The following is a 24,805-nucleotide window of genomic DNA, read 5'->3' as shown; positions in this document are numbered from 1 at the left end:
TCCGCTCCTGGTTCTTCAGAAGGCCTGCTGCACCCCTTTGATCGCGCCGTACGGTTCTACCATCACGATGGAAAGTCCTAACTTAGGTGCCCATCTGCCGACTGCACTGTTTTAAACATGTCTCCTATCATGCAGTTCTTCAAGTCTATCTCCTATTACGCTATCCCTCGAACACATCTCCTGCCAGGTTGGCTGTGAAGCGCGGAAACATATCCGCCAGCCAGCCGGAATGCTTGAATAGCGGCGTCTCAACTGTCAGTTCTTCATCATCAGAATTGTTCCATTTCGCATTCGATAGTCCTCTCAGACCACAGTGGCGGTGGCAGTGTTTCTGTAAGACAACGACCTGCAGTAAGAGGTTAGCTGCGAAGCCATGGTGTGGAGGGGTGCGGCGTTCATGCCGCTCCGCAAAGACGCCGGGAAACGACTCCCGCGCTCGAGTAAGTTCTTCCTCTTCACATGCACTGCATGAGCGGGGTGCGGATCCGAACTGCTGGGATAATTGAACATTTATCGCGACATTGTCCGAGCGAAGATCCCGAATTTCCACTGCTTTCCTTGCGGCATATGTGCGGCTCGGTGCATCTCGTGATGCACACTACTTGGCCCAGCAGGGTATGAAAGGAACTACTTACCTTATTGCCCTACTTCTGCCGGACACAGCCTCAATGAGGTGAGGCGACTGCTCTGTGCGATGATGTTCATTAAGAGACAAGGAAGACGCGAAATGGCGGGGCATCGTGGGTTGCACATGCTCCAGCCGAGAGAACGACTGAAAGCCATCTTATACTCGACTTGCCGATATGCGCAACGGCAACAGCAGCAAAACATTCATACACAGCTCCACGGCGCCAATAATGGAGAGCAGCGGCTTAGAAGGAGGCCATGAGTCTGCCAAGCCGAGACGCGCAACTGTAGGCGCAACGCCGAATGAGTGGTCGCGCTCATCAACACCAGCTGTAGGCCTGCGCAGAACACCAGTATTGAGCGCCTGTGAGCGATGTCGGAGGCGCAAGATTCGTTGCGATGGGAATACACCATGCGCGACGTGTGCGCGCTTCTCCTTGGCGTGTCATAGGCATAAACGGGAGCGGGATAGGACTAGGAGGTGAGCAATGCCCATCTCCTTTCACAAGCACGAAGTGTACAGAATATGTGGCGGAGCGTTGTTCGCATGCACAGAAAACTTGCATAACCCAACCTCTATTCATCGTCTGCGATCGATCCTTCTCTCAAAACAGCTGGCTGACGTTCAACGTTCAGTGAGGCCCAGCCCGTGTTGGAAGAGCGAATTCGGCGCCTGGAAGCAAGGCTCGCAGAAAGCGAGCTGAATCAGCAGCACAATTCCGACGAAGATTACAATATTCAGTGGGAACCAACGTCAATCTCTTTGGGAGAACGGAGTCCAGTGCCTCAACTCCACGTGGACACCGACTTTAGCCGCTACCGTTCGCGGTCGTGTTCAGTTGAGGATGGGGCCGGTGCCAACCTCTCAGCTTGCAGCCTGGACGTTCCCTTAATCGAGATCACGAGCTGCGAGACTGGAGCTTCACACAAGTTTTCTCGCTCTTCGTCGCTTACGCTCTCTGCATCCTCCAGAGCTTCAACCCCGGATCCTTATTTAGCGCCGTCGCCATTACTCTCTCCCGCATGGGACCAGGCGTTTTCGCCTCCTATCCAGCCGTATTTCTGTGGCGATCCTGCAGTTGATGACGAGTTCAACCGCCTGAGCATCAGCCAACCGGTATCTCGGCGATCATCTGGCTCTTCAGAGTTCATGGGCTTCGACCTGAATTGTCCATTCGACCTTGATTCTTTAGATCAGCAGCAGCAGCAGCACGGCTACTTCGACTTCCAGGTTTCCGGTGCAAGCTACCCATATATCCAAACCTCGACATCGCAAGATATAACACCCCGGTTCGAGCCGCCGGCAGCGCAAGCACAACAAAAAATATGCGAACCCCTCGTCCTACCTCCCAAATCAGACGCAGAGACCATCTCGCAAGCGTACTTCTCCCACTTCTCTAACGAGCAACCTTACCTGGATCGATCAACCTTCCAGTTTTGTCTCAACGCCGTCTACAGCTTACCCAGCCCGAATGCTCAGCTCGACCTGACGGCTGCCACTATCCTCTCCTCGACGCCCTATTCGCTCCAGACAGCGAAATTCCACGTCTTCATCGTCTTGGCGACCGGCATGCGGCTGCTGGGGGAACAGCTCGGTGGCCGCTTCGAGGGCATGCTGGAGAGTTGCTATAGGGCGGCAATGGGCCAAGTGGCAGAGGTTGGGATGGATTTCTGGGAACGGCCGGGAGGCGCGGAGGCGGCGATGTTGTTGGCCGCTTTTGGGAAGGCGAGGGGGAGTCTGTAAGCGGTGGGTTCGACGGGCTGTGGGCTAGGCACGAATCGAGTGCGAGCTCGAGTGCGGCAGATTGGCGCTCTGAAGCTCCGAGCCGGTGATTAAGATATCTGGTGGCCGAATTTGCGAGTTGTATCTCGCAGCATCGATATGGAAGCTTTGCCGATTGTGGTCGATAAAGTAAATCAAATTCGATCTCGGCATTTCTAAAGTACAGGTGTTCTGGAGCTACATAAAGGCTGGAAAGAGAAACAAGACCCATTGGAATCCCCAGAACCCTATTGCCATCAAGTCGCTAGGGCTATATCCCGACGGAGATATACCAAGGTTATAAGTGAGATCCGTGGCTCCAGTGACCAGCTACACTATAAGACAGATGCAACCAGCACGCCAGTTCGGACTGAAGCGATAACATACTTACCCAAGTATGTCGCCGTCTCTTTGCTCGCCCTCTGTTGTCTGCGTGGGCTTTTCTGGTGAGATGAGCCGTCGACAAGTCTTTGCAGAAAATAAATGGCGAACAAAGTGATAGCTGCTCATCCTCAACGATTAAGCTTGACATCCTCACTTGCTTAAAACTGCGGCCACTTCGAGAAAGTCCGTTTCCGCACCGGTGACTCCACAAAGTAAGGCTGAACATGACCATCCGCCTCCACCACTTGCACATATTTGTTGCTAGTTGCCTCCATTGTAGGTGCCCTCTTAACCGTGTTACCGGTTAAGACATGGTACCAAGTCGCCAGAGCAGACAAAGAAAAGATTGTCCCGACCCAGTTGGCGGCATACAGGATCTGGCCGACTTTCTTGGCGGTAATAGGGATATCTTCGTCGTCTGCACGGCTGATAAGCTGGCCGTAAGTGACTTGGGCGAGAATGGCCGTTGCGAGCAAGGAAATAGATGCAGCCTAAGGCTTAATTTAGTACATGGTGTCTGTTGTTAGGTATGGGAAGTCCTACCGAGGCAAGAACCACCGTTACTCGGCTGACCCTGTTGGTGTAGAGTGAAGGGACGCCTGCGAGAAACTCGAGGGCATTCGTGCCTCCAGCAACGATGTAAGAGATGTAAAGTAGCTTCGGCCCCTTTTCTAGCCAATAGAAACGCGTTCCTTCCTTGTGGACACTTGCGCCCCAGACCTTCCAGAATCTGAAGAGATCATAGAGAGATTGACGAGGTTGGGAGCAGAAGTCGACGTAGTAATCGCCGTTTTGGAGCTTGCCGCTGCAGTAATTCCAGAGATAGAATGCGTAGAAGTCCTTCTGCTTTGAATAGTCGTTCGTGTCGGGGAGGCCTCGAAACACGTCGTTGTTGGTGTTCACCTCGACTTTGGAGCTGTCGATCTGGCACCGGTCAGCACGGCGGCTGTCAACAGGTTCGTTGGAATTACCACTGCAAAGCTAAGGCCACCAAGCTTCCCCTTGGGTGTTTTGAGCCCGGACAGTAGTACAAGGGCTAAGCAAGCCAACGACAGAGTAGTAAAACACAAAGCTGTTATGATAGAGGCGTATCTTCCCGGCCCGTGGAGGAGCTGAATGGTTTTGGAAGTCATGATTAAAGGCAAAGGGCTCGGTAATAGAACAGCTTGAACGGCGACTGAGATATAGAGAAGTGATATGTCCGTGTTTTTCAAATGCGAGTGTGCTGGAGCCAGCTGAATCTCGATCACGCGTGAACACGAAGAGCTGGGTTTAAAAACTTACCGGGATGATCAGATTATCGAAATGGCTTTGATCTCGACCTCAGCCGGCCGCGGCATGTCATGGAGATCTGTCCATTGAGATAGCAGAAGGACCCCGCTCGGAAAATGCAACGGCTCGAACTGGGTTCTTCGCTCTCAAGATGAGATAGAGCTGAAGTAAAATAACCACACCGGTTTCAGCCTTCGGCATAGTAGGGCCTAGATCGAAGATGTCTTTCAGCTCTGCATCATGGGCTCACTCAAAGCCTGTAAGTTGTTGTAGACTGGTAGAAAGCATGTAATCGTAGTAATGCCAAGACTCACGGGGCTGAACTGCCCAGGTGTTTCGTCTTCCACATCTCATGATCTCCAGGATCTAACTTGGCAGCTTTGTTCTCGGCGATCGCGGGACGAAGAATCATGCTTGCAGTCCCCGCGTTCTCTAACGGCTGAGGATGGAGTTCCTCACCAACTCCGCATTCTCCAACGGCTGATGTCTCAGCTCCATAATCGGCATGGCCGGTAGAACGCCTGACCTCGTTGAAGACCTCCCGTCGATCGGAGGAGAGTCTGGAGGATATGCGTGCCGGGCGAGACAAGGCTGAAGAGATTACGGAGAACGCTCCGAGATGTGATCGTCTAACCTGATCCTACCTAGTCACTCGGCCTAATCGATAAGCTTGAACCTAAACTCGACTTTAACAGAACAACATTAGATTTGAAGCTCCGGATAGCTAAATAGAAGCTTGTTATCTTGCTTCCCCTAGCTAAGCAAGCTTTCAGTTGATCAGGCGTCGGTTGAAAAGGTAGCAACCAGCAGTTTTTAGTGTTGGTAATCGTCTGAGTCCACTCTACTTTGGGTGACGACGTGATGAGAGGAGTCCAGCCTCACCACCATGTTAAGATCTATACATCCCTGTTTGTCGTGATACGCCTCAGCCATCCATTGCATACCGTCAGGCGGGCACGGGTTAGTCCTCGTCTGACTGACAGGATCCAAACCTGTCCACGCGTCCGATGGACCTAGACGAACCGTCCACTGATCACGCCATACGGGGTATCGTGGAGAGTCTGTCCACTGAAATGGCAAGAGGACCACATCCTCGAACAGACGGTCTCAGCTTCATCTTTTTCAGCTACTGAGAATAGATTTCTTTCAGCTCCACATTATCCAGCTGAGGGTAGGATTGCTCTTAGCTTCACATTTTCAAAGCTACGATGTTTCCTATGGGATCGCTCTCAGTGTTTCGCTAACTAGAGTTTCCTATTCGATAGAATGGGTCGCGCAAGCCGCGTTATAGTTTACCAACGGTCACGTTATTATGCCAAAATCTTCGGTATCGCCGGCTTTGTTTCAGTTATTAACCTGCTATTCCCCAGAATTTTTCACTCAATCTGAGCGTGAAGCCCGTCTTGAATAATTCCATACCACGCTATCCTACTCGAGTACTCTTACATGCCTCTGTTGTGTAACCGCCTCACATTCGTTGTTTTCGCTCTCGCTCAGCTAGTCGCGTCTTCAGCGGACTGTCTAGCCGGGACACTGTTGCTCTGCGCCGATGGAAGCCAGCCTCGATGTCTAGGTAACGGAGAGCAGACTGCTGGACCCTCAGGCTGTCCCCAAGCCTGCAACCCCCACTACAACAAGTGCGACCCCTCAACAGCACCAACCTGCATTTTTCCCGACCCCAGAGTAACAAACCCTCGTGGGGCCTGTGCCTGCAGGCCTGGCTACAAGGCGACGGGGTACGCCAACGGCGATGTCAGCAAGCACTGGAGACTGCCGGTCGAGGCGCAGGAACACCGTGTCTGGGTCGCCGAGGGTGTAAGATGCGACGTTCTGTGTGATGTTTCCTGGGGTGTTGAGAGTTGCCGCGAGGTGACACTCATCGCCGCAGAGTGTGTTGGGGCCGTCTCCAACACCTCTCACCAGTTCGATCCTGTCATTGGGACTGTTTACGGCACTTATAGCCCAGTCATGTCCGCCACTAGGATATATTCCAACACCTCTGTTCAATTTCATTCCGCCACTAAGACTGTGTCCGACAATGAAGATCTGTCCGCTACCGGGACCATTTCTGACGATGAAGAGCTGTCCGCTACTGAGACTGCTGTCGACGAAGAGCCTATTGACGAAGAGACCGTTGCTGACGAAGAGACTGTTGTGGACGACGAGAATGTTATTGACGAAGAGACTGTTGTTGACAAGGAAAGTGCTGATGAGGAAGAGATTGTCGATGAGCAAGAGATTGTCGATGAGGAAGAGAATGTCGATGAGGAAGAGACTGTTGTTGACGAAGAGAGTGTTGTTGACGAAGAGACTGCTGTCGGTGACGAAGATCTGTCCGCCGCCGAGACTGGATCTGGCGACGAATCCCTATCCGCCACTGAGACTGTTTCTGACTCTTCTGATGCATCTCGGTCCACCGGTGCGGCTGCCTCTAGCGAAGTGGCCCGCAAATCTAAGCGTAATCTCAATCGAAGCCCACCAAAAGATGCTCAGGACCCAGCCCTCTTTCTTCATCTCATCGAGGCAGAAGCAAACAGATCAACTCTCTTCAACCTGAACCACGTAATCGATCAATTGGCAGCCAAAAACGGCGTTAACTTGTCCAAAACACCAGCGGAGGGTATACCACCTGCTCCCGGCCTCTCGTCAACAGCTCCCACCAAGGCAGACAAACAAGCAAGGCGAGCCCGGGGACGTTGGGCACAGCTCGCCCAGGACAAGGGCCTCAAAGCATACGAAGAAGCTTGGAGCGGATACGTAAAGACTCTGACCAAGGCTGTCAACAAGGTTGATGTAGCCAAACAGCCCAAGCTTTGTCCGGCGATCATCAGCTCCGTGATCGACACTTGCAAGCGAGGCGTCCGTACGCAGGTAGCATACTGCAAGAAAGCAGTGAGAGACAGGGCTGCCCAATGCAAGATCGATGTCGACCGCTCCGTCAAAAAGTGCAAGAAAAAATATCCGATTGTCGCGTCGCTTTGCGACATTGGAAAACTTAAAAAACCGACCACGTGTGAAGGAATACGCATCGACCTACCATTTTGCGAGGTCGACAGACTGACCGCCACATGCTGCGAAGGCGCTCGAGAGCCGGCAAAGGCTGTGTGTTCCGTTGGATTATCGACTGCAGAGATTCAGAAGCAAGTCCAGTCCGTCCAGGCGAAATGCTCCATTGGGACAGGCCTGATTAAAGCAGCTATGAAGTCGTACCTCTCTGGCCAGGCCCTTGGATTCATCACCCAACTGCAGTCTATAAAAGAGATTGGAGATACCGTGCAGATTATCAAAGATGTCGACAGCAAGCGCAAGCAGTATGCCGAGTGGGCAGATGGTCTGACCGCGTTAGCGCAGGGCAGAGGCGAGGACGCCAAGAAATTGTTGGGCTCACTGGCTTCTGAGATTGCGCCTGCTGTTAGTAAGGGGGTCGAGTGGGCAGAGGCTGCGCAAGCGGTGGTCGAGAAGAATGTCGATGGCTTCCTGGCTAAGGTCGCCAGTGCTGCGGGCGAGATCGAGTCGGTCAAGTCGGCGTTAAAGAATATCGAGACTCTGAAGACCGTCGCCAACGACATGACAGCCATCCAAGCCGCAGCGAAGAAGTGCGTCACGGTACCCGGCCGCATCATGCCTGAAAAATACCTGGGTTGGCAGAACGTGACATCGGCGAAGGAGGTTGACGCCGCTGTGGCAAAGTACAAGAAGTCTTTCGCCGTACCATTGTATGCTGCCGCAGAGTGCCAAGCGGTTGTCATAAGAGCTGGCCGGGTACTCAACATTAAGTAGTATCTGTTTTCGATGGATGGGAGAGGCTGCACCATGGATGTTGTGTGAGACGAATTTGTAGTGCTACTGGTCATCCCAGTCCATACTGGCGTCAGTCTGCTTTTCTTCTTGTATCTTGTCGTATGGTAGGCCCAATGCCATTACAGTTGTGCATCCCGATTGAAAATCATTAATTTCTCATCTAAGCTTAACCAATTCCGGTTTGAGATGTACTGAATATCTCCTGTTGTGAGTGATAAACCCTGCAATATTGCGCAAGGTACCTTGGTTCCACTCCACTCGACTGGAATCGTAATCTTACGCTCGTGAGGCCGTATATCAATTCTACACTGAAACAGCCCATATGCCGTTGACGAAGCTGGATTCCTGCTGCTCCTCAGCTCCAGAGTATCGGATTCTTCGCGAGTTTCACGACGCCAACCGTCCTGTAACCATGAAAGATAGATAGTCTCCGGATTCACGCTGTGCGTATTGACTCCCACGGTGTGCAGCTCTGGCGGAACAGGAGGGGCAAGGCTTACTGAATGCAGTGGCCAATTGAATACATGGGGATTGAAGTCTAGAAAGAAATGCCCGTTGCCTTGCTTGACCATTGTAAACTTAGCATCTTCATAGAGTTCATGAGCATTGCGAAGATAACTATTGAAAGTGGTTCTGGCCTTGGAAGGATGCTGCACGGATGTTTCGCGTTTGAGCCTCACTTCACAGCCTTGGCCCCCTTGCATTCGGCGCCTCGCCAATTTTCTGCCCGTTTTCGGTTCGGATCTTTCGCGACGGGCTGACTTCACCTCACTCACAACAATCGGCCACCTCATCTTCTCTTCCGACAGTTCCTCTTTTCTTCTACCACTGCTTCATTGGTTCGGTCGAGACCCGCAACTGACAGAGTACGTCGTGCGGAGCTATCTCCTAGCTGTAGCGCAGCTGTCACTCTCACCTTTCAACGCTTATTCCTCCACGCAGCAAATAAATAAATCCTTCCGAACAGCACACAGGTCATGTCAACCATGGATTACGAGACTGAGCCGCGCGCCTACGACGGTATGTCACACATGCGACCTTCTCATCTCTCTACAAGCAGCTTCTTTAGATCTCGCTGACGCTCAGAACGCGTAGACGAGCCTCGTGGCTATGACCGCGACCGAAGCCGTTCACCACGCCCCGATCGTCGCGGCGATGACGGATCCAGAGCTCGCAGCGCTTCGCCGAACGGCCGTGACCGCATGAGCAATCGGTATGTACATCGTAATCCTCGTCAACGTCTTGGAGAAAATTGAGCTCACTGAATACAGTGGTCCACCACCGGAGCCACGCGCTGATGACGACGAGGAGGGAGCTCGCAACCCAGGCTCCAACCTCTTCGTCACCGGTATTCACCCTCGTCTCACCGAAGAAGAAGTCTCCCGTCTGTTTGAGAAGTACGGCGACGTCGAGAAGTGCAACATCATGCGCGACCCTCACACCCGCGAGTCCCGCGGCTTCGGCTTCGTCAAGATGGTTACACCGGAACAAGCAGACGCTGCCAAGGAAGGCTTGCAAGGCGAGGTCTACGAGGGCAGGACTCTGAGCATCGAGAAGGCGCGCCGTGCTCGTCCTCGCACACCTACTCCGGGCAAGTACTTTGGCCCTCCCAAGCGCGGTAAGTCCTCCTTCTAGCGTTTGACACGCTCCCCGCTTACAGAAACAGAAGAGTTTGGTGGTCGCCCACCACGCGGTGGCCGTTACGGCGGCGACAGGTACGATGACCGTCGCGGCGGAGGGTATGGCGGCCGACGTGACGACTATCGCGGATCCCGCTACGGTGGAGATCGCCACGATGACCGCAGCTATGGACGCCGCGACCGCGATGACTATGCTCCTCGTGGCGTTGATCGCTACGCATCTTCCGGACGTGAGGATCGCTACAGCAGCCGCAACGAAGACCGACGCGGTGGCGGAGGAGGCTACGGATACGATCGTGAAGACCGCGGTGGAGCTGACCGCGGTGGAGCTGGCGGCTACCCAGAGAAGGACACCTATGGTGGCGGTAGGTCATACGATGACCGTGGTGAGTAGAGCTATCACTGCTATTGAATACTCTGACTGACCTGCCGCTCAGATTCGAAGCGTTACTGATCGTGTAGCCCGCAGCACCTAAGGGCACAATCACTTCAAAATCCGTTGCTGGATTCTGACGACAGAATTCGGGATCGCTTTCCCTACAACTTTGTACTACTTTGCAATCTGCTTCATCTGCTCTCGACGGATCGTGGTCGGTACGCTTCCATCATATCTTGTCGGCAGTCGATCTCACTCAGACGGGAAAAGCACCATCAGCTCCACGGTAATTGCTCTATTTGCTTCGCGGCGGACGAGACGGTACGCCTCGGTTCATGGCCATTGCACCGACACCCACCAGTCTAATCATTTCAGTCTGCGCTTTCATCTCGGTGGGGTTTCCTTAAAACGGCTCAATCGGCATCTGCGGCAAGTCGACGTTTGCGGTTCGGTCTGGGATACGTCACTCATGACATCGGCAACTTCATCAAATTGTACTACTATGCGTCTTTATATCGACATCTGCTATCGGCGATGCAGATCCGCTTTCAGCAGGTCAGCAAGTCAGCACGTTTGATGCACCATCCTTGATAGAGATTCCCGAACTTGGGCGAGCTTCCAGCCATGCTTCAAAGCACTTGAGTTTCAGCTGCACCGCCAGCTCTGGTCGGATGTCAAATGCACCTCGCCTGCTTCCCGTGACAGCACCACCACCAAAACCAAACCGCAAATTACTGAAACAAAGAACCGCTTATATACGCTACTGCGTGATTCCGCCTTCTCAATAACGAGAGTGTCCACATCGGCAAAACGTCACCGGCTGCAATGACCTCAAACACTCCTGTGCTATTACGCGCCAAGGTCTCGAAGCCACGAGACATATTCGCTGCTAGGTCGTCAAGCGTTTGTTAGTTCGCATCGCCACAGGATACTCCTCATTGGAGTTGCCTGGCGACATAAACAACCACTCTTCTCGCGCTCGGTAGCAAGCAACTGTCACGAACTGATTCAATCCATCTGCCGCGACCGGTAGACCTCTGAGGCGGACACACGTGTACCAGACGCAATTTTTGGCGGTGCTGGATTGCATGCCGCAGCTTCCCTTCAAAGGCCTTCCGCTCTACTGATCAATTAATACTACGGACCAGGCGGTACTCCGAAAATAGGGCACATCATTCCTCTGCACCAAGTTCGTCACGCGCACTGCCCCTAGTTCAACTCCGTCATCGAAAAGGACGTAAGTGATTTTTCAAGTTCTGCTGACCAGCAGTGTATCGACACACGTCCGCAACAACCGATACGCCATTGATGCTCCGGAAAAGAAAGCGCCGTCCACTCATCCAGATAGCCCTCGGCCACTACATCAGCGATTCCACCACCACCACTCTCACCTGCTTAGCACATCTGCACTGCGCTGGCTGTTATTCAACGTGATCATCTGCTATAGGTGTCACGTGTCGAAAGCAGTTCGTTTCGTACTCGATCAAACCGCAAGCGAGGTCAAGAGCATCGTTTGACCTATGAAGGCGTTAAGCCCGTGATGGTGCACTAACGCTATGTGAAAGCAGCGCTACACTGACGACAGCCTGCAACGAAACGCGATTCATCACCAGCCAGCAATCAATGCTGGCTGCAACGAGCGTTGCCAACCGGACAAGTCTTGTCCGGCGGTCTTAGTTACGAGTTCTCCGCGTTGGCTCTCAACGATGATACGACCTGGACGCAACTGCGGAATCCTGAAAGGTAATGAACAGGCTTGACCCATAAGGCCTCGGGCTTCATCAAGGCTGAACCCTACTTAAGTGGACGGCTCATGTGCAGTTGCCGCCCCAGTGTTGAAGCTGTAGACAGAGTCCTTTTCGTGCTTGCCGTTGCTCCGGAGGCCTCGATGTGTAGGCATTGGCGGCTGAACAAGAGGCGCCTTACTTGAGAGCTGAGAACTGCAGCAGGGCGCACTAAACGCGGGAGGCGGCAGCTAAACTGGCTTGAGATAGCGGCCGACTCCTTTCAACCTTGGCCCTTGCTGGTTTGGCGTGTATTCGAATAAATGTTCTGGTGGCAGGATATGTAGATAGGTAGAACAATAACATCGCAGTCTCTGCGTAACAACGACCCCTTGCAGATAGCACTGATCTTCGTGGGGGCGGGTTTTGTGAAACACCGCGGAAGGCTGCAGCCTGCGGATCCGTGGCCCCTGAAGCCGTTTTGCGCCTCACAGGCCAGCAAGGCCCGCGCGGATCCACATCGCTCGTCGGAGCCTTTCCATGCATTGCGCGTCAACATGGAGCTGTAAGCCACTTCTCGCGATCTATCCCCTCCTTCTCTTCTGTTTCCTTTATGTTTTAACTTCCAAGCTTCCCGTTTCTTACCGTGGTTCTACCTTCTGTCCAAATTTTAGTTGTCCCACGTTGGGGCATTTTCGTTGAGCGACACTCCTCCCCATGTCGCTGCTCGTATCCTGAGAGTTACATTTTCAAGGTGCGACGAGCTACCTATGCGCCCTGGATACGAGGCGGATCCTCCATGTTGACGCTCCACCCAGCCCGTGTCTTTCCCTAGATCCATTTCCTCCTTCGAGTCCTCCCTTCAGCTTTCCTTTTCTCGACGCTCCGCGCCGGTTACAATGCACAAAATGCCGCCGCAACGGAGATATATACCGCTGCTAGCCTTCGCGACCTTCGTTCTCGTCTTCGTCCTCTACCGCAGCTCGTCCGCACGCGAAACATGGCGAACGTTACCACAGCACGTCGGCATGGGCGAATCGATACCCGATGACTCCGACGACGCGCAACCACCAGAACTCGTCCAGGACTACTCCACGGGCGACTCCGCCCGAACCTCTAAATCAACACTCTCTTCCCACGCGAAGCCCAACTTCCAGCCCGGCACCACCTACCCGCCTGGCCACGAATACAGCCGCATCCTCGTGGTCCCGCGCACACACGACGAGGACATATCCTGGATCTCAGAAGAGCTCCCCGAATGGCGGACGGCAATCTACACAGTCGACGACCCACTGTCGCCCCTCCACCCGCCCAAGAACAAAGGCCACGAAGTGATGGTGTACCTGAGCTGGATAATCGACAACTACGAGTCCCTCCCGGACGTGGCGGCCTTCATGCACGCGCACCGCTGGAGCTGGCATAACGACGACATCCTCGACAACGACGCGGCCCAGATGCTGCGGCGGCTGAGCAGCGAAAGAGTCATGCGCGAGGGCTACATGAACATGCGCTGCCACTGGGACCCCGGGTGTCCGGACTGGATGCACCCGGGCGAGGTCGAGGAGGACATCAACAAGCAGGAGCAGACGATGGTCGCGAAGGCGTGGTCGGAGATCTTCCCGCTGGACCCCATCCCGGATGTGTTGGCGCAGGCGTGCTGCGCGCAGTTTGCGCTGAGCAAGCTGCGCATCCGGAGTATCCCGCTGGCCAGCTTCGTGTGGTATCGAGACTGGCTGCTCAAGACGCAGCTGAGCGACTACATCTCCGGCAGGATCTGGGAGTATATGTGGCAGTACATCTTTACGGGGCAGAATGTGGTTTGTCCCGCCATGCAGCAGTGCTACTGTGATGGGTTTGGGGTGTGCTTTGGTGGCGAGCAGGCGTTTAACGACTGGTTTGAGCTGAGGTATCGCATGCGTAGGCATGAGGATGAGCTGAGGGAGTGGCATGAGAAAGAGAAGGCGATTTTGGATGCGAAGGCGGATGGGAAGGTGGACGAGGCGGCGGAGCTGGAGGTGCCGGAGTCGGGCAGGGATCGCTGGTTGCAGGAGCAGATCGATCATCTGAGGCTCGACCTGGAGGAAAGGAAGCAGGAGGCGTTTAAGAGGGGAGAAGATCCGAGGCTGAGAGCTGAGGAGTGTGGAAGAGAGTGGAAAGAAGGAGATGGATTCTGAGAGCTGGAGCAGCGAAAGAGATACTCTGTTGTGAAAGGCACTTGGTGGTGCGTCTGCGCATATTGCTATACGACGTCGCTTTGGTGGAGATGTCTGCTCATATACCTCCGTGTGCTACTTATCGGCGTTGGCTGGGAGATCTTAGATGGATGGGGCGCATTACTAGGGGCGCATGGCTGAAGCATAAAAGCTTCATGGCTTTATCGTATAAATTTTACGCCGCACATACTTTCAGCAGATTTAATCTAGAGATTGATCGAGCTGAAGTTGCAAACGAACAGACAAAAAAGCATTGACACGCTAAATACATATGAGTATCATATTGTGAAATCACCTATCGTTGTCTGTCATGTAACTTCAGTCTAGCAGTCCTGCCACTTTATCCTTCCAAGTGCCGCAATCGTATTCCAATGTCAAACACGATAACCTAGGAAGGACACAGGTACGTTATCAATGTCATGAGATTTCCTCCGAGGGACTTTTTCTGCCTCAGGACACAGTTCGCGCCAAGCACAAAAAATCACCGTTCGAACACCTCACCAGGACGTCCGCCTAACCTGGAGCTGTCTACCTGGACTTCTGCCTCCGTCCGACATGTACGCCCCATAAAACCCCACTTCTTGCAATATCATTATGGGTTTGCACTTGCCGCAGGCTAAAAGCCTGCGTAGAAATTCTGACAATGCTGATCTTTCTCTCAGTCTTATGTCAAAACAAAAACCGCAATACCTCCAACCACCTTCACGGCGGACAGCCAGCAAGCAGATAAAGACGCCTTCATGACGAGCATGTGAATTTCATAATATGGCCGAACACACAGATCCTCCACTTGAACCAACGGGACCGTACTTCCAAAGTTCCGGCCCCGACTATCAAAACGGCACGCTGGGTGGACGGTACGAGCATGACTTCGATTACCCTACGTCGCTTGAGCCAACGGCGAACATGTATGCAGATGCAGCTTACGAACTGCGGCAGCTTAACGCGCAAGTCGACTGCTCGGCAGAAGGCGGCAGCGATCACATTGGAGAACCGATACAAGCTGCAAGCAACGCCGACGGCCATTTGCGAGGGGAAGAACACATTCAAGAGATATCTGCAGACATCTGGACAGCGTCGCGTGGAAAAAGCCGTGCTGTTCGACCTCGCGAATCCAAACGCAAGCGCACGCAGGCGGCCGACCACAACGAAGAAGACCACGACGACCCTCAAGACGCTATTACACCTCGTTCCAAGCGCCCCACTAAGCGTACCACGCGCTCAGCCGCTGCAAAGTCTACCGTGAATACTAGTGCAACAACCACCCCACCACAAGTCCAGCCCAATTATCATTCAATTCCCACCACATTCCCACAACACTTGGCAAACGCCGTACACACGGGCAAGATCTCGGCGGCCAGCGCAATCGCGCTCTACCGTCCGGAAAACAAGGATCTGAAAACGCGATGTACGCGACTTCCCATGGCGAAGCTATTCGGCGCGTTCCAAGTGCCACCTGAGGAGTTTCTGGAACTCCATGCCGCGGCGAAGCAATACATGCTCGATCCGGCCTTTCCTGAACGTCGTGACTGTATTGGGGAAAGAGCGAAGGGCGAAATGCAGGTGGGGAAAGTGAAGCTGGCCAACTACGTCAAGGACTTCTTGGAAAAGGATGGCATCGGTGAGCGGTTCTTTGGCGAGAATGCGGCCGTAGCTACGCCGGATACTGCGCGTCAAGGTGCGGAAGGCGGCGGGGAGGATGGCGGGGCCAGCGGCAGCCAGCAGAGGAAGATCTGGCCGCGGGACGCAAAGGACATCATCACGATGCTCACGCCGCTACTGAGGCGGATGGTCACGAATGAGCGACAGCGGCTGTACGCGCTGGAGCAGAGAGTGGCGAGGAACAAGGACCCAGCATCCAATACCGGCGTTGGACAACAGGATCAGGATGAACCGCCGGAGGACGTCGACCCGACAACTATCACACCAATACCGGCAGAGCAGGTTGTTGCCAAAGACCCACAGCGAGCGTACAGGCCTTCGGCGGAGAATGTCCTGTACATCCTCATCACGAAGCGCAATTTCAAGCTCCTTCCCAGGATCGACATACCGGCCCAGCAATCCTATCACCCTATCTCATTTCAGGCGCTGTATGAGCTTATAGAGAACCAAGTGCGAATTGCGCTGAGCTATCCAAGCGAGCGCTCTCGCTCCAGCTCAGCGCACAGTGTACCAACAATGCCCAACAGATCCGAACAGTTGACTTCCAATTCGAACCCCCAATCAGGCTTGGAGCAGCCCAACACGCCGGTAGCAGAACCGTTGATGCCGCATACACCGAATAGTTACCTGACCGAACAGCCGCAAACCCAGCCACTGCCGTCGCCAAAGTTCGAGATTAGGGCACACACGCCGCATGGGCTGGTGCCGGTGAGGAGTGCGCAGGCGTGGGAAGAGGTAAAGGTTGAAGCGGCTCAGGCCATCTGGATGGAAGGGACACTAAGGGTCATTGTGCGGGTCGAGTAATTCTTGATCACTTGTTATTGGTTGCTTCGGGTAACTATGGCAGAGCGAGGGAGGGGTTGCCTCGATTTCTTTCAAAAGTTTCGACGGGTATAGTATAGATTTGCTAGCAGCGCTAATTTATGTGGCCTGCAGGTGCCGGAGCGGCTGTCGCTCGATTTGCTTTGCTTCGCTAAGCGATATACCATAAGGTTTGGCGAATCGGATGTTGCGGATTCGCTTTTCTGTTGTCAGTTGTTTTTTGTTCAACGGGTCGCTCGAACGCACGCGAGATATTCATGCGTTACTCCGTGACTGAAAGACTTGAATAAAGCACGTTGTAAGTGAGTAGACAATAGCAGATACACATTACGGTAGAGTTTCTCCAACGAGAGGGCATAAGTACCCCCCCCTGTTCTTTTCTAGCATTTTCTGTTTACACCATCCCGCTCTCAACCCTTTCCCAATCCGCAGAGCCTTCTCTCCTCAACCCTACTCAACTTCTTCTCAACCTGCTTCCAAAGTCTTCTCCCACTCAACCCCTCAAACCAAGCACTCCACCCTCACTCGTAACATAAACCCCGCTCTCCCACCACAACTGCTTTAGCGCTCCCTCCAACACCTCCGGCCCTCCACCGACCAGATCCGCAAGGCTACCCAGTACGAACCGCACGAACCCCTCCAGTTCACGCCACGGATGCCATCGCAAATCGACACGCACGACCATGCCCCTTACCGCTGCGACCGTCTCGTTTAGCAGCGCAGTGCAGAGTGCTTCTGCGCTTGCCAGAGTTGGCGGTGGCGTGGTTGTGGTTGTGGTTGTGGTTGTGGGAGGTGCTCCTGGCTCTGGCTCGGCGTGGCGGAGAAAGAACGCTTGCGCGGTGCTGATAAGGGGATCGCGCCAGTGCGTGGGCATTGCGTGGGGGCCGAGTTGGGCCTGGTAGCCTTCCCAGGCGAGGCGGAGCCAGATGTGCGCGGTGTGCGCTGCGAAGGGAGGGATTGTGAGGGCTGGGGCTGGAGTGTGGAATATCGTCAAAGTCATGGTGGTTTGCGGTTTGCAGGTGGAAGTGCAATCCCTGGATGAAGCTGGAGTGTTCTGGGGAGGAGAGGGTGGGTAGTACTTAAGGGCATGCTTGGCTGTGAAACTACGCATGGGCGGGATGTGAAAGTTTCTCCAGACTTGTGTGAAGCAGGACTGAGGCACGTTGTAGATAGCACGGTTTGGTAAATGCGGGATGAAATGGTATCAGGTGACAGTCTTGTATTCAACTTAGCCACCTAAGGCTCTAATTTCAGCCTTTTTTCTTTGGCAGCTTTTCGGTCTAGTCTAAGAATGCCAAAGCAGATCTCCGCCCACCGTCCCGCTACCAAAAGCAGAATCCAGAACGCCGAACGAAACCTTGCGCAAACTCAGAAAATGAAAGAACAAAAATCAATCAGAAGTTCTCGAAATCCCGGTCGCGGAGGTATTCAACGATGGACCTAATCCACCGTCGGATCGCAACCGTTGGCCCAATGTCGCGAAGCGCAGAACGCCGTAGTACGACGTCCAGTAGCTCGTCGTATAGCCTCACCGGGAGGTTATTCCTGTGACCGTGGATCCAATTTCCGATTAAAATCGTTGCGTGCTCGGCGTCATCCCAACTTAGCGACTCGTATACAGTATCATCGACACTGTCCCACAAGTCGAAGATCCATTCCTGGTCGTAATAGAGCGTGGCGAAGGTTGCGTCGGTGATGGAAATTCGGACGTTGTCCCGAGCTAACGTGGCACGAACGCCGTCTGTCGCCGCGCTGTATCCTAGCACTATACCTGGTGTCAGCGTTACTGGGGTACTGGGCGGCGCGTTGATCTCACCTTGCTCTTCACCATCTGACTCGTCAGACGAAGGAGCTTCTTCTAGCTCGTAGACCTCCGCCCGACACATCGGGCACGTATTCGCGAAGCAACCATGTGGCGTGATGTTGTTGAACCATAGAGTGATACACTCGCGGCAGAAGACGTGAGCGGCTGGGCATGAGATACCCATCGGGTGACCGGTAGTGGACGATTGAGAGCTTGGATCCGTGTAGTCCTGGATGCAAATGGGGCAGTCTCGGCAGTCCATTGGGAGGTCGGTAATGCGGACTGGCTGGATTTCCCTGTAAAAAAAGACTTTCCTTGACGGCAGCTGAGCCGGCATCCTGCTGGTGGATGGAGTGTTTACTTTCGTGGAAAGAGTCGAAGGTGTTCGAGCCTGCCCGACTTCTAGATCTATCGAAGACTCAGCGTCACTTTTAATTGCAGAAGATGCGGATGGTGGAGGGAATGAGCAATGGAAAGAGGATGGTATTTATTAGCACCAGAGACTGTGAAACTGTTTCAGGAGAGATGTTCACAGGAACACGGCTCTTCTTTCACAACTTCTGGAACTCTTTCCTTGAGACGGGCCCCAGAGACAGAATCAACGACGTCCACGTGCAATGGATGAATCACTCCGAATATAGCTTTGAGACAACGCTCACAATGAAATGATACACACGTTACTTGAACAAGCATATCAGAACAGGACACGGTTGTACGTGGAAATGCATCAGCTTATGTGTAATTGTACGAATCTGATTCTTTACCTGAGTAGAACGAAAAAAAAGCGGACTAAAAACCACCCGCGCACTGTTCAAAGCCAGAAATTCCTACTCTGAGTCACTCCCACCCTCCCACAGGTACTCGACTATTCTCCGAATGAAGAGCCGAATACAGGTCAGTGATCCACACTCCTGGAGTATGGGCTGCTGTAGCGCAGCGGCCAGTAGCGCATCGTAGAGCTCATGCGGGGGAAGCCCTCCCCTACCCGGACGGCGGAGTTCCTGTTCAACGAGCGAGAACATCTCGCCTTCGACGTCTTCATCCTCGTTGAATGGGAAACCTATCGGCGGTGGGATGCCGTGTGCCGAAAACATCCGCGGCATCCAGTCACTCGCAGTGTTGATCAGCTCATCGCTGGCATTCGTAGGCCCGTGGTAGCGGTTCAAGTACGCACGTACGCCATCTCTAAACCCAGGTAATGGTTGATCTAGTGAGAGTGGCGGTTCTTCGTCGCCCTCTTCGGAATCTGACGCCTCTTCCGGCTCATAGACTTCGGCGCGGCAGGTTGGACAGGTGTTGTTGTACTCCCAGTTGTCTGCGACGAAGTTGAACCACTCAGTGATGCACCCAAAACAGTAGACGTGTCTCGCGGGGCAGCGGATGCTTACCGGCCTGTAGCCCAGGTTACCTTGATCGCTCTGCATGTGGAAGTTCTCCGTGCAGATGTCGCATTCCCTCCTGTCGTGAGGGAGGCTGTCGATGTCCACAGGGTTTATGCCGCTGGTGAGGAATTCGGCTCTTGATGGGAGTGCTGCCATGGTAATCGGTTATGGTTACTTTTTTGGTGAGAGGAGTTCTGTAACAATTCAAGGCCCGCTTGAGTTGTAAGTCTGTCGAACAGTAAGCTTCAGGTGAATCCGCGGGAAGTTTTGGGGCGCTGACGAAGGGCCCCAGGACTGATCTATATACCAAGCCGATTATGGGAATATACCGGACCTAGCGTGCAATGTTGAGGTTTATATGAGCATTGTGTAGAGCGAACAAAGAAGACTCCAATTTGGGCCAAGCCAACAACGCCATTGTTACTGGATAGAATTTGCGTTGTATGTAGCAGTGTTCGAGACCGCGCGCAACCTCTCAGGTCCTGTCACTGATGGTCTGTACTGGCATGATTGGCGGCGGACACAAGCTGCTGTTCGCTCCGTGACCGAAGCTTAGCAGGTCCAGGTAATGGGACCAGAGTTTAGCGAGACGGAAATTCGAAGGAACAGTAACACAGTATCGTAACTTCGGTCCATCACAGGCGATATAGGCGGTGAAGGTTCGCAGCATGGAGAAACATAAAAAACCGGAACAGGTTGAGAGGAAGGAGAACAGCAGAATAAAAAGGCAGAGAGAGAGTTCATCATATAGCGGAGGCAAGCATCATATGACCGCAATGAACTTCATACAAAGCAGCATAGAATTGTATCGTCTGGTGTCTGAGGTTCAGAAATAATCTTAGATCGCAGTGCTTCGATGCCGTCTCTAAGGCACTGTCTTGCGAACAAGCTATAGCCCTAAGCCACGGCTTAGACTGCGGCGCAAGTTTGTTCACTTTATGCGGTCCGCGAGGGAAGAAGTTGGATGAAAGAACCGACATTGTATTGAGACAATCACGTGCCTTCGTGTTCCAAGCCGAAAGCGCGCGGATCTAATCTGATCTCTACCTCTAGCGCTCCACCAAAACATAAACACCACCGCACAAGACCCTCCGCAAAACTCCTATACCACTATCTCAGCACCAATTTCATACACGACCCCATCGTCCTCTTTCGATTCCTGTCCCTCGATCAATCTCTTTAATTTAAAAAAAACCCAAAAGAACGCAACAGACCGAATCAATGCCAGCAACAACAACAATGCCAGCACCAACATCCCGCTCCCCCACCCCCACACCCCTCCCCCCAACAGCCAGCACCCCCGGCCCCCGCGCCACGGCCCTGTCAAGCATCTTCCACGTCTCCCTCGACGCGACGCTAAAGCGGCTTTCCTACGCCAACTTCGCGACCTGCTTCCCAACGCCCGCGCTCCACGTGCCCGAAAACCTCGACGCGTTCCACCGCGACTTCGTGTCGCGGCTGGGCGAAGTGTGCCGTGCGCAGTTCGCCGGGATTCTAGAGGAGAGGGACGTTGTGGCGGGGTTGAATGAGCTGGATAGGCTTGTTGGGGAGGCTAGGAGGCGCAAGGAGGCGGGGGAGGGGGAGGTCGCGATGCATGGGCTACCGCCGGAGGTTTTGCTCAGGGCGCATCTGGCGGGGTTTTTGGGGGGGAGGGAAAGCGCGCTCGAGGAGAGGCTGGAGGAGGTGAGAGCGGGGAATCGGGTGTTGGCTGAGGCGGTCAGCGAGCAGAGGAGGGAGATTGAGGCGTTGGTGAAGGGCCTGGAGGGTGTGGTGAAGGATCTGGAAGAGGCGGCAGGGTTGGTGCAGGAGGATGCGATGGAGGGTGTTTCCGGAGAGATCAGGGGGATTGAGGAAGAGTTGAGAACGGCGTGAATGACTCTGTTGCGAGGCAGAAGGGGCTGTTGAGGAAGGACACTGGGGCGTACTCGGACGAATAAACGCGTCAAGAAGTTCTCGGTCGCGGCTAGGAGCACAGCGTACAGTAGCCGCACCGCTTACCGACTCGACGGATTACAAGCACTACTCCACCCCGCTAGCTGTTGGCAGCGGCACAATTCGCTTCTTGCGCATCTCACGCCTCGCCTTCGCGTACTCGACTGAGCACACACGTACCCCAGCAAGCGGCAAGAGAGGAACGAGGAAACTCGCAACCCTGGCTGAAAAGTCATGTCAGGCGAAACGATTCGTCACTCAGCGAAAATCAGCAGCCCGTAATCCGCCATCCGGTTCAGACCTGGTTGATGTAATCCGAAAATCAGACTCGGAGAAGATAACCCAAGGGAGAGAAAACGAGAGTACGGATGGCAAGAGGCCGTGGTTGTGGCATGTTTAATGCTCGGTGACCGATGTGCTCCGTTCTCGGAACTAGTATCGAACGTGGGGTTTGCTGGTGACGAGCCGTAAGGCGGCGCGCTTGTATTTGGGAAAGCTGGAAACATTGTGAGCAGGGCGGCCATAGTGAGCTCCTAGGACTGAGACTTATCCTTTCCTCTTGTTGCTCCTCGCATATGAACGTGACACTCCGTTTCACTTGCGCCTGTACGAATCCGCTATGAAGAACGTAATATTCTGATTCCCAGCAAACAGGTAACCAGACTTGCGGATCACGTGAGTGGCTGTAGTAGACGTTCAGACTGTGCTCGACTCAACAGGGAACGGACACTCGGTAATTATGGATTGATTCAAGCCTTGACTCTTAATGTCGAGGACAAAGAAGGGTTCTATAGGTATTGGAGTTTGGTTACAGATAGGTATGCAGGTCGCAGACATAAGTACAAGAACATCAAAGAACAGGGGACGGCCCAGCAGCGCAACTCGCGCTACGCATGGCGCAAAGAAGAGGAAAAAGAGAGAGGACAGCACGCGAGCGAAGGAGAAGGGTATCGACGCCGCATCAACTCATTCCCCCCTCATCCAAGCTCACAGCCCTTATACACAAAGAAACCTCCAAAGTCAGCTCAGCACTTGAGCGTATCCAGATTCCCTCACAACTAACTCGATCACTCAAACGCCAACAATGCCCCTCCCCCCCAACCCCATCGCAAACCCAAACCCAACGTGCTCCGGATGCGGTACGGTAATGCTCTTCCCACCCACCGTAACAGTCATAGCCTCCTTCGCCCTGCCGCTCGCAAACCCCGGACTCGGCGGGGGTGTCGCATCCTCGGTCACGCTCCTCGACAGCTCATCACCGATCATGTCAGCGCGGCCTTGTGCGTCGACGGAGCCGTCATCCGCTACCACGGACGAGGAGTCCGAGTCGTGCGTCTGCGCTCTCTGTATCTGCGGCCTTGCACGGGCCTCGGGCGCCGCTTGTGCGTTTAAGGCTGCGGCGCGCTCAACGGCCGAGAAGCCGTGCGCGTCGTATTTAGGCGGGTGTTCTTCGAATTCGACTAGGAGCTGGCGCTCGCGGTCCAGGCGCATGCGCACGCCGCGGCGCATTACGACGGGGGAGGCGCGGGAGGAGTGGTACAGGAGGACGGGGCAGCAGCGGCGGCGATAGCGGAGGGTTTGCGCGGCGGAGGAGGTGCGGGGGGCGGCTGTTTTGGGGTTGTAGGATGGGATTTGGGTAGTGGTTAGGGCTGCGAGTGCGGGTTGCTGGGAGGCGGGCGCTGGGGCGGTCGCTGGAGGTGCTGAACCGGGTCGTAGGGAGTTCGTCGGGAAAAGGAAGTCCTCCCGGTCGTAGGTATCCGCGTCTGCGCCGGCGTCGTTGGTAGGAGAGTCCGCAACAGGAGGTCCTGCCTCCGCAGCATCTGCGCCGCCCTCGGTGAGCTGCGGATACATCTCGCGCAGAATCCTTTCCTGCTCGCGTAATATTCTGACGCCCTCGGCGAGGCTCTCCAGATTGTCCAGGTTCTGCAGAGTGCGCGTGTCAAGATGTCTCTGGCGTCTGCTCCTCCGCGGCATGGTTCTGTACCTGGGTTCGCTTCTGCTCTCTAGCGGCGGAGAAATGTCGATCGCCGCGCAGATTTTCTCCACCCAATCGAGCATCTGCTCCTGCGTTCCAACACTGAAGACGAACTGCTCCGCTTCCAGGCGCAATCGTATCACAAACTCTCGCACCGGCTCAAAGAGCTGGGGATCCGACTCGTACACCTTTTGCCAAGTGGATGAGGGCAGAAGCCTCACAAGGCCACGCTTGGGTCTTAAGCATCCCTTGCTGTAGTCTGTCGCCAGCCCCACTTCAGCGTGCTGCAGCGTGTATGTCTCGATCAGGCGTCCAGGCGCTGCCGGCTTAACTGGGCGGCCAAAGGTCGAAGTCTTGAGTTTGTATATGGACAGTTGAGTGCCGCGGAGGACGAAGTAGACGTCTTGCCATTGCTGCTGGATGGTCATGAGGAAAGGCGTGTAGAGCTCGCTCTTCATCGATCCGGCGCCTTCGTGGTTTACGGAGCACGTGTATCTCGGGAGGACCTCCCGGTTCGTAGGACGAGGGGTGGTGGTCACGGCGGTATCGTAGGTCGGAGGAAGAGTTTCCGGCGTCGATGGCAACGAGTGCGTGTGGAATGTGTTGTAGTAGCCATATGCCGAAGTCTTGCTCGGGCTGGTATAGTTGATAGTACGTGGGCCTCCTGGTCTCCCAGCAGCGGACGGGATTTGATCGGCGCCTCCAACAGAGGCTGACCGCGCGTTCGCAGTCGCGACGGCCATGGTCAAGGCGCTCATTGTGAATGCTCAATGCGGCGCGGGAAGGAGAGGTCGCGATGGAGGCTCGGCGGGTCAAGCCAATGCGAACGATTCGGTGCGAAGGCGAGGATGCGGTAGGAACTGAGATAACCTAACAAGAGCTCATGGTGACTCTTTGCATCACGGGTTGGATCTCCTGATTCGGGCGAAGCGATCGTCAGACTGTGCGACGCCCCTCAATATGCCTGGGCCCTGAACGAGGTCGTACAGATTGCGGAGGGTGTCTCAGCTGTGTGCGGAAGGCGGTGGTTACTCCGGTACCCGACCTTTCCCAGAGCTCTCGCTTGAACGGGGACACACCGGACTGCTCGATCTGGTAGCTGAATCCTGGCGTCGAGTAACGGGGGAGGCAATGCAGAGTCGCGCGATAGATGTCAAAGGTTCGTGAGGTTTCTTGATGAGCTGCTGGGATTCTGGGGGATGGCCAGCTCATATTCCCACCGATCAGCTCTCCCGGTCCGTGTGGCTCCCCCGGCTTGATCGACCGAAAGTCCAGACCGGGGGCTCCCCGGTGCAACTCCCCATCGACCAACGACGAGCCGCATGCCCATGATGCCCTGCGCAAGCGGCAACACTCAGCATGGAGGTCGCCCGCTGTTGCACAGCATCTCCATTGATCTTTCGAGCTTGAGCTGGAGGTTCTCGGCTGG

General features: G+C 54.4%; 11 protein-coding genes across 11 annotated transcripts; 6 read left to right on the top strand and 5 right to left on the bottom strand.

The window, feature by feature from the left end:
- Positions 1-1,777: 1,777 nt before the first annotated feature.
- Positions 1,778-2,371, top strand: W97_08810 (uncharacterized protein; the record flags this gene model as incomplete). Its single annotated transcript, XM_007786677.1, has 1 exon — positions 1,778-2,371. The coding sequence occupies one exon, from the start codon at positions 1,778-1,780 to the stop codon at positions 2,369-2,371; it is 594 nt and encodes a 197-aa protein (XP_007784867.1).
- A 560-nt stretch (positions 2,372-2,931) lies between these two features.
- Positions 2,932-3,906, bottom strand: W97_08809 (uncharacterized protein; the record flags this gene model as incomplete). The annotated part of the gene is made up of 3 exons (XM_007786676.1): positions 2,932-3,264; positions 3,317-3,697; positions 3,745-3,906. 3 exons carry the CDS (start codon positions 3,904-3,906, stop codon positions 2,932-2,934), a joined length of 876 nt encoding a protein of 291 aa, XP_007784866.1.
- A 2,107-nt stretch (positions 3,907-6,013) lies between these two features.
- Positions 6,014-7,825, top strand: W97_08808 (uncharacterized protein; the record flags this gene model as incomplete). Its single annotated transcript, XM_007786675.1, has 1 exon — positions 6,014-7,825. The coding sequence occupies one exon, from the start codon at positions 6,014-6,016 to the stop codon at positions 7,823-7,825; it is 1,812 nt and encodes a 603-aa protein (XP_007784865.1).
- Positions 7,826-9,061: 1,236 nt separating this feature from the next.
- W97_08807 (uncharacterized protein) lies at positions 9,062-9,940 on the top strand (the record flags this gene model as incomplete). The annotated part of the gene is made up of 3 exons (XM_007786674.1): positions 9,062-9,464; positions 9,513-9,872; positions 9,924-9,940. 3 exons carry the CDS (start codon positions 9,062-9,064, stop codon positions 9,938-9,940), a joined length of 780 nt encoding a protein of 259 aa, XP_007784864.1.
- A 2,554-nt stretch (positions 9,941-12,494) lies between these two features.
- On the top strand, positions 12,495-13,760 carry W97_08806 (uncharacterized protein; the record flags this gene model as incomplete). Its single annotated transcript, XM_007786673.1, has 1 exon — positions 12,495-13,760. The coding sequence occupies one exon, from the start codon at positions 12,495-12,497 to the stop codon at positions 13,758-13,760; it is 1,266 nt and encodes a 421-aa protein (XP_007784863.1).
- An 804-nt stretch (positions 13,761-14,564) lies between these two features.
- W97_08805 (uncharacterized protein) lies at positions 14,565-16,265 on the top strand (the record flags this gene model as incomplete). Its single annotated transcript, XM_007786672.1, has 1 exon — positions 14,565-16,265. One exon carries the CDS (start codon positions 14,565-14,567, stop codon positions 16,263-16,265), a length of 1,701 nt encoding a protein of 566 aa, XP_007784862.1.
- A 511-nt stretch (positions 16,266-16,776) lies between these two features.
- On the bottom strand, positions 16,777-17,283 carry W97_08804 (uncharacterized protein; the record flags this gene model as incomplete). The annotated part of the gene is made up of 1 exon (XM_007786671.1): positions 16,777-17,283. One exon carries the CDS (start codon positions 17,281-17,283, stop codon positions 16,777-16,779), a length of 507 nt encoding a protein of 168 aa, XP_007784861.1.
- A 394-nt stretch (positions 17,284-17,677) lies between these two features.
- Positions 17,678-18,169, bottom strand: W97_08803 (uncharacterized protein; the record flags this gene model as incomplete). The annotated part of the gene is made up of 2 exons (XM_007786670.1): positions 17,678-18,048; positions 18,100-18,169. 2 exons carry the CDS (start codon positions 18,167-18,169, stop codon positions 17,678-17,680), a joined length of 441 nt encoding a protein of 146 aa, XP_007784860.1.
- Positions 18,170-18,914: 745 nt separating this feature from the next.
- On the bottom strand, positions 18,915-19,625 carry W97_08802 (uncharacterized protein; the record flags this gene model as incomplete). Its single annotated transcript, XM_007786669.1, has 1 exon — positions 18,915-19,625. The coding sequence occupies one exon, from the start codon at positions 19,623-19,625 to the stop codon at positions 18,915-18,917; it is 711 nt and encodes a 236-aa protein (XP_007784859.1).
- Positions 19,626-20,708: 1,083 nt separating this feature from the next.
- On the top strand, positions 20,709-21,341 carry W97_08801 (uncharacterized protein; the record flags this gene model as incomplete). Its single annotated transcript, XM_007786668.1, has 1 exon — positions 20,709-21,341. The coding sequence occupies one exon, from the start codon at positions 20,709-20,711 to the stop codon at positions 21,339-21,341; it is 633 nt and encodes a 210-aa protein (XP_007784858.1).
- Positions 21,342-22,472: 1,131 nt separating this feature from the next.
- Positions 22,473-24,119, bottom strand: W97_08800 (uncharacterized protein; the record flags this gene model as incomplete). The annotated part of the gene is made up of 1 exon (XM_007786667.1): positions 22,473-24,119. One exon carries the CDS (start codon positions 24,117-24,119, stop codon positions 22,473-22,475), a length of 1,647 nt encoding a protein of 548 aa, XP_007784857.1.
- Positions 24,120-24,805: the final 686 nt, after the last annotated feature.

The sequence above is a fragment of the Coniosporium apollinis genome (genome assembly GCF_000281105.1).
Source record: "Coniosporium apollinis CBS 100218 chromosome Unknown supercont1.64, whole genome shotgun sequence".
In the NCBI taxonomy this organism is placed as follows: Eukaryota; Fungi; Ascomycota; class Dothideomycetes; genus Coniosporium; species Coniosporium apollinis.
Note: the sequence above shows the minus strand (reverse complement) of the source record. Positions and strands in the feature narration are given on the sequence as shown.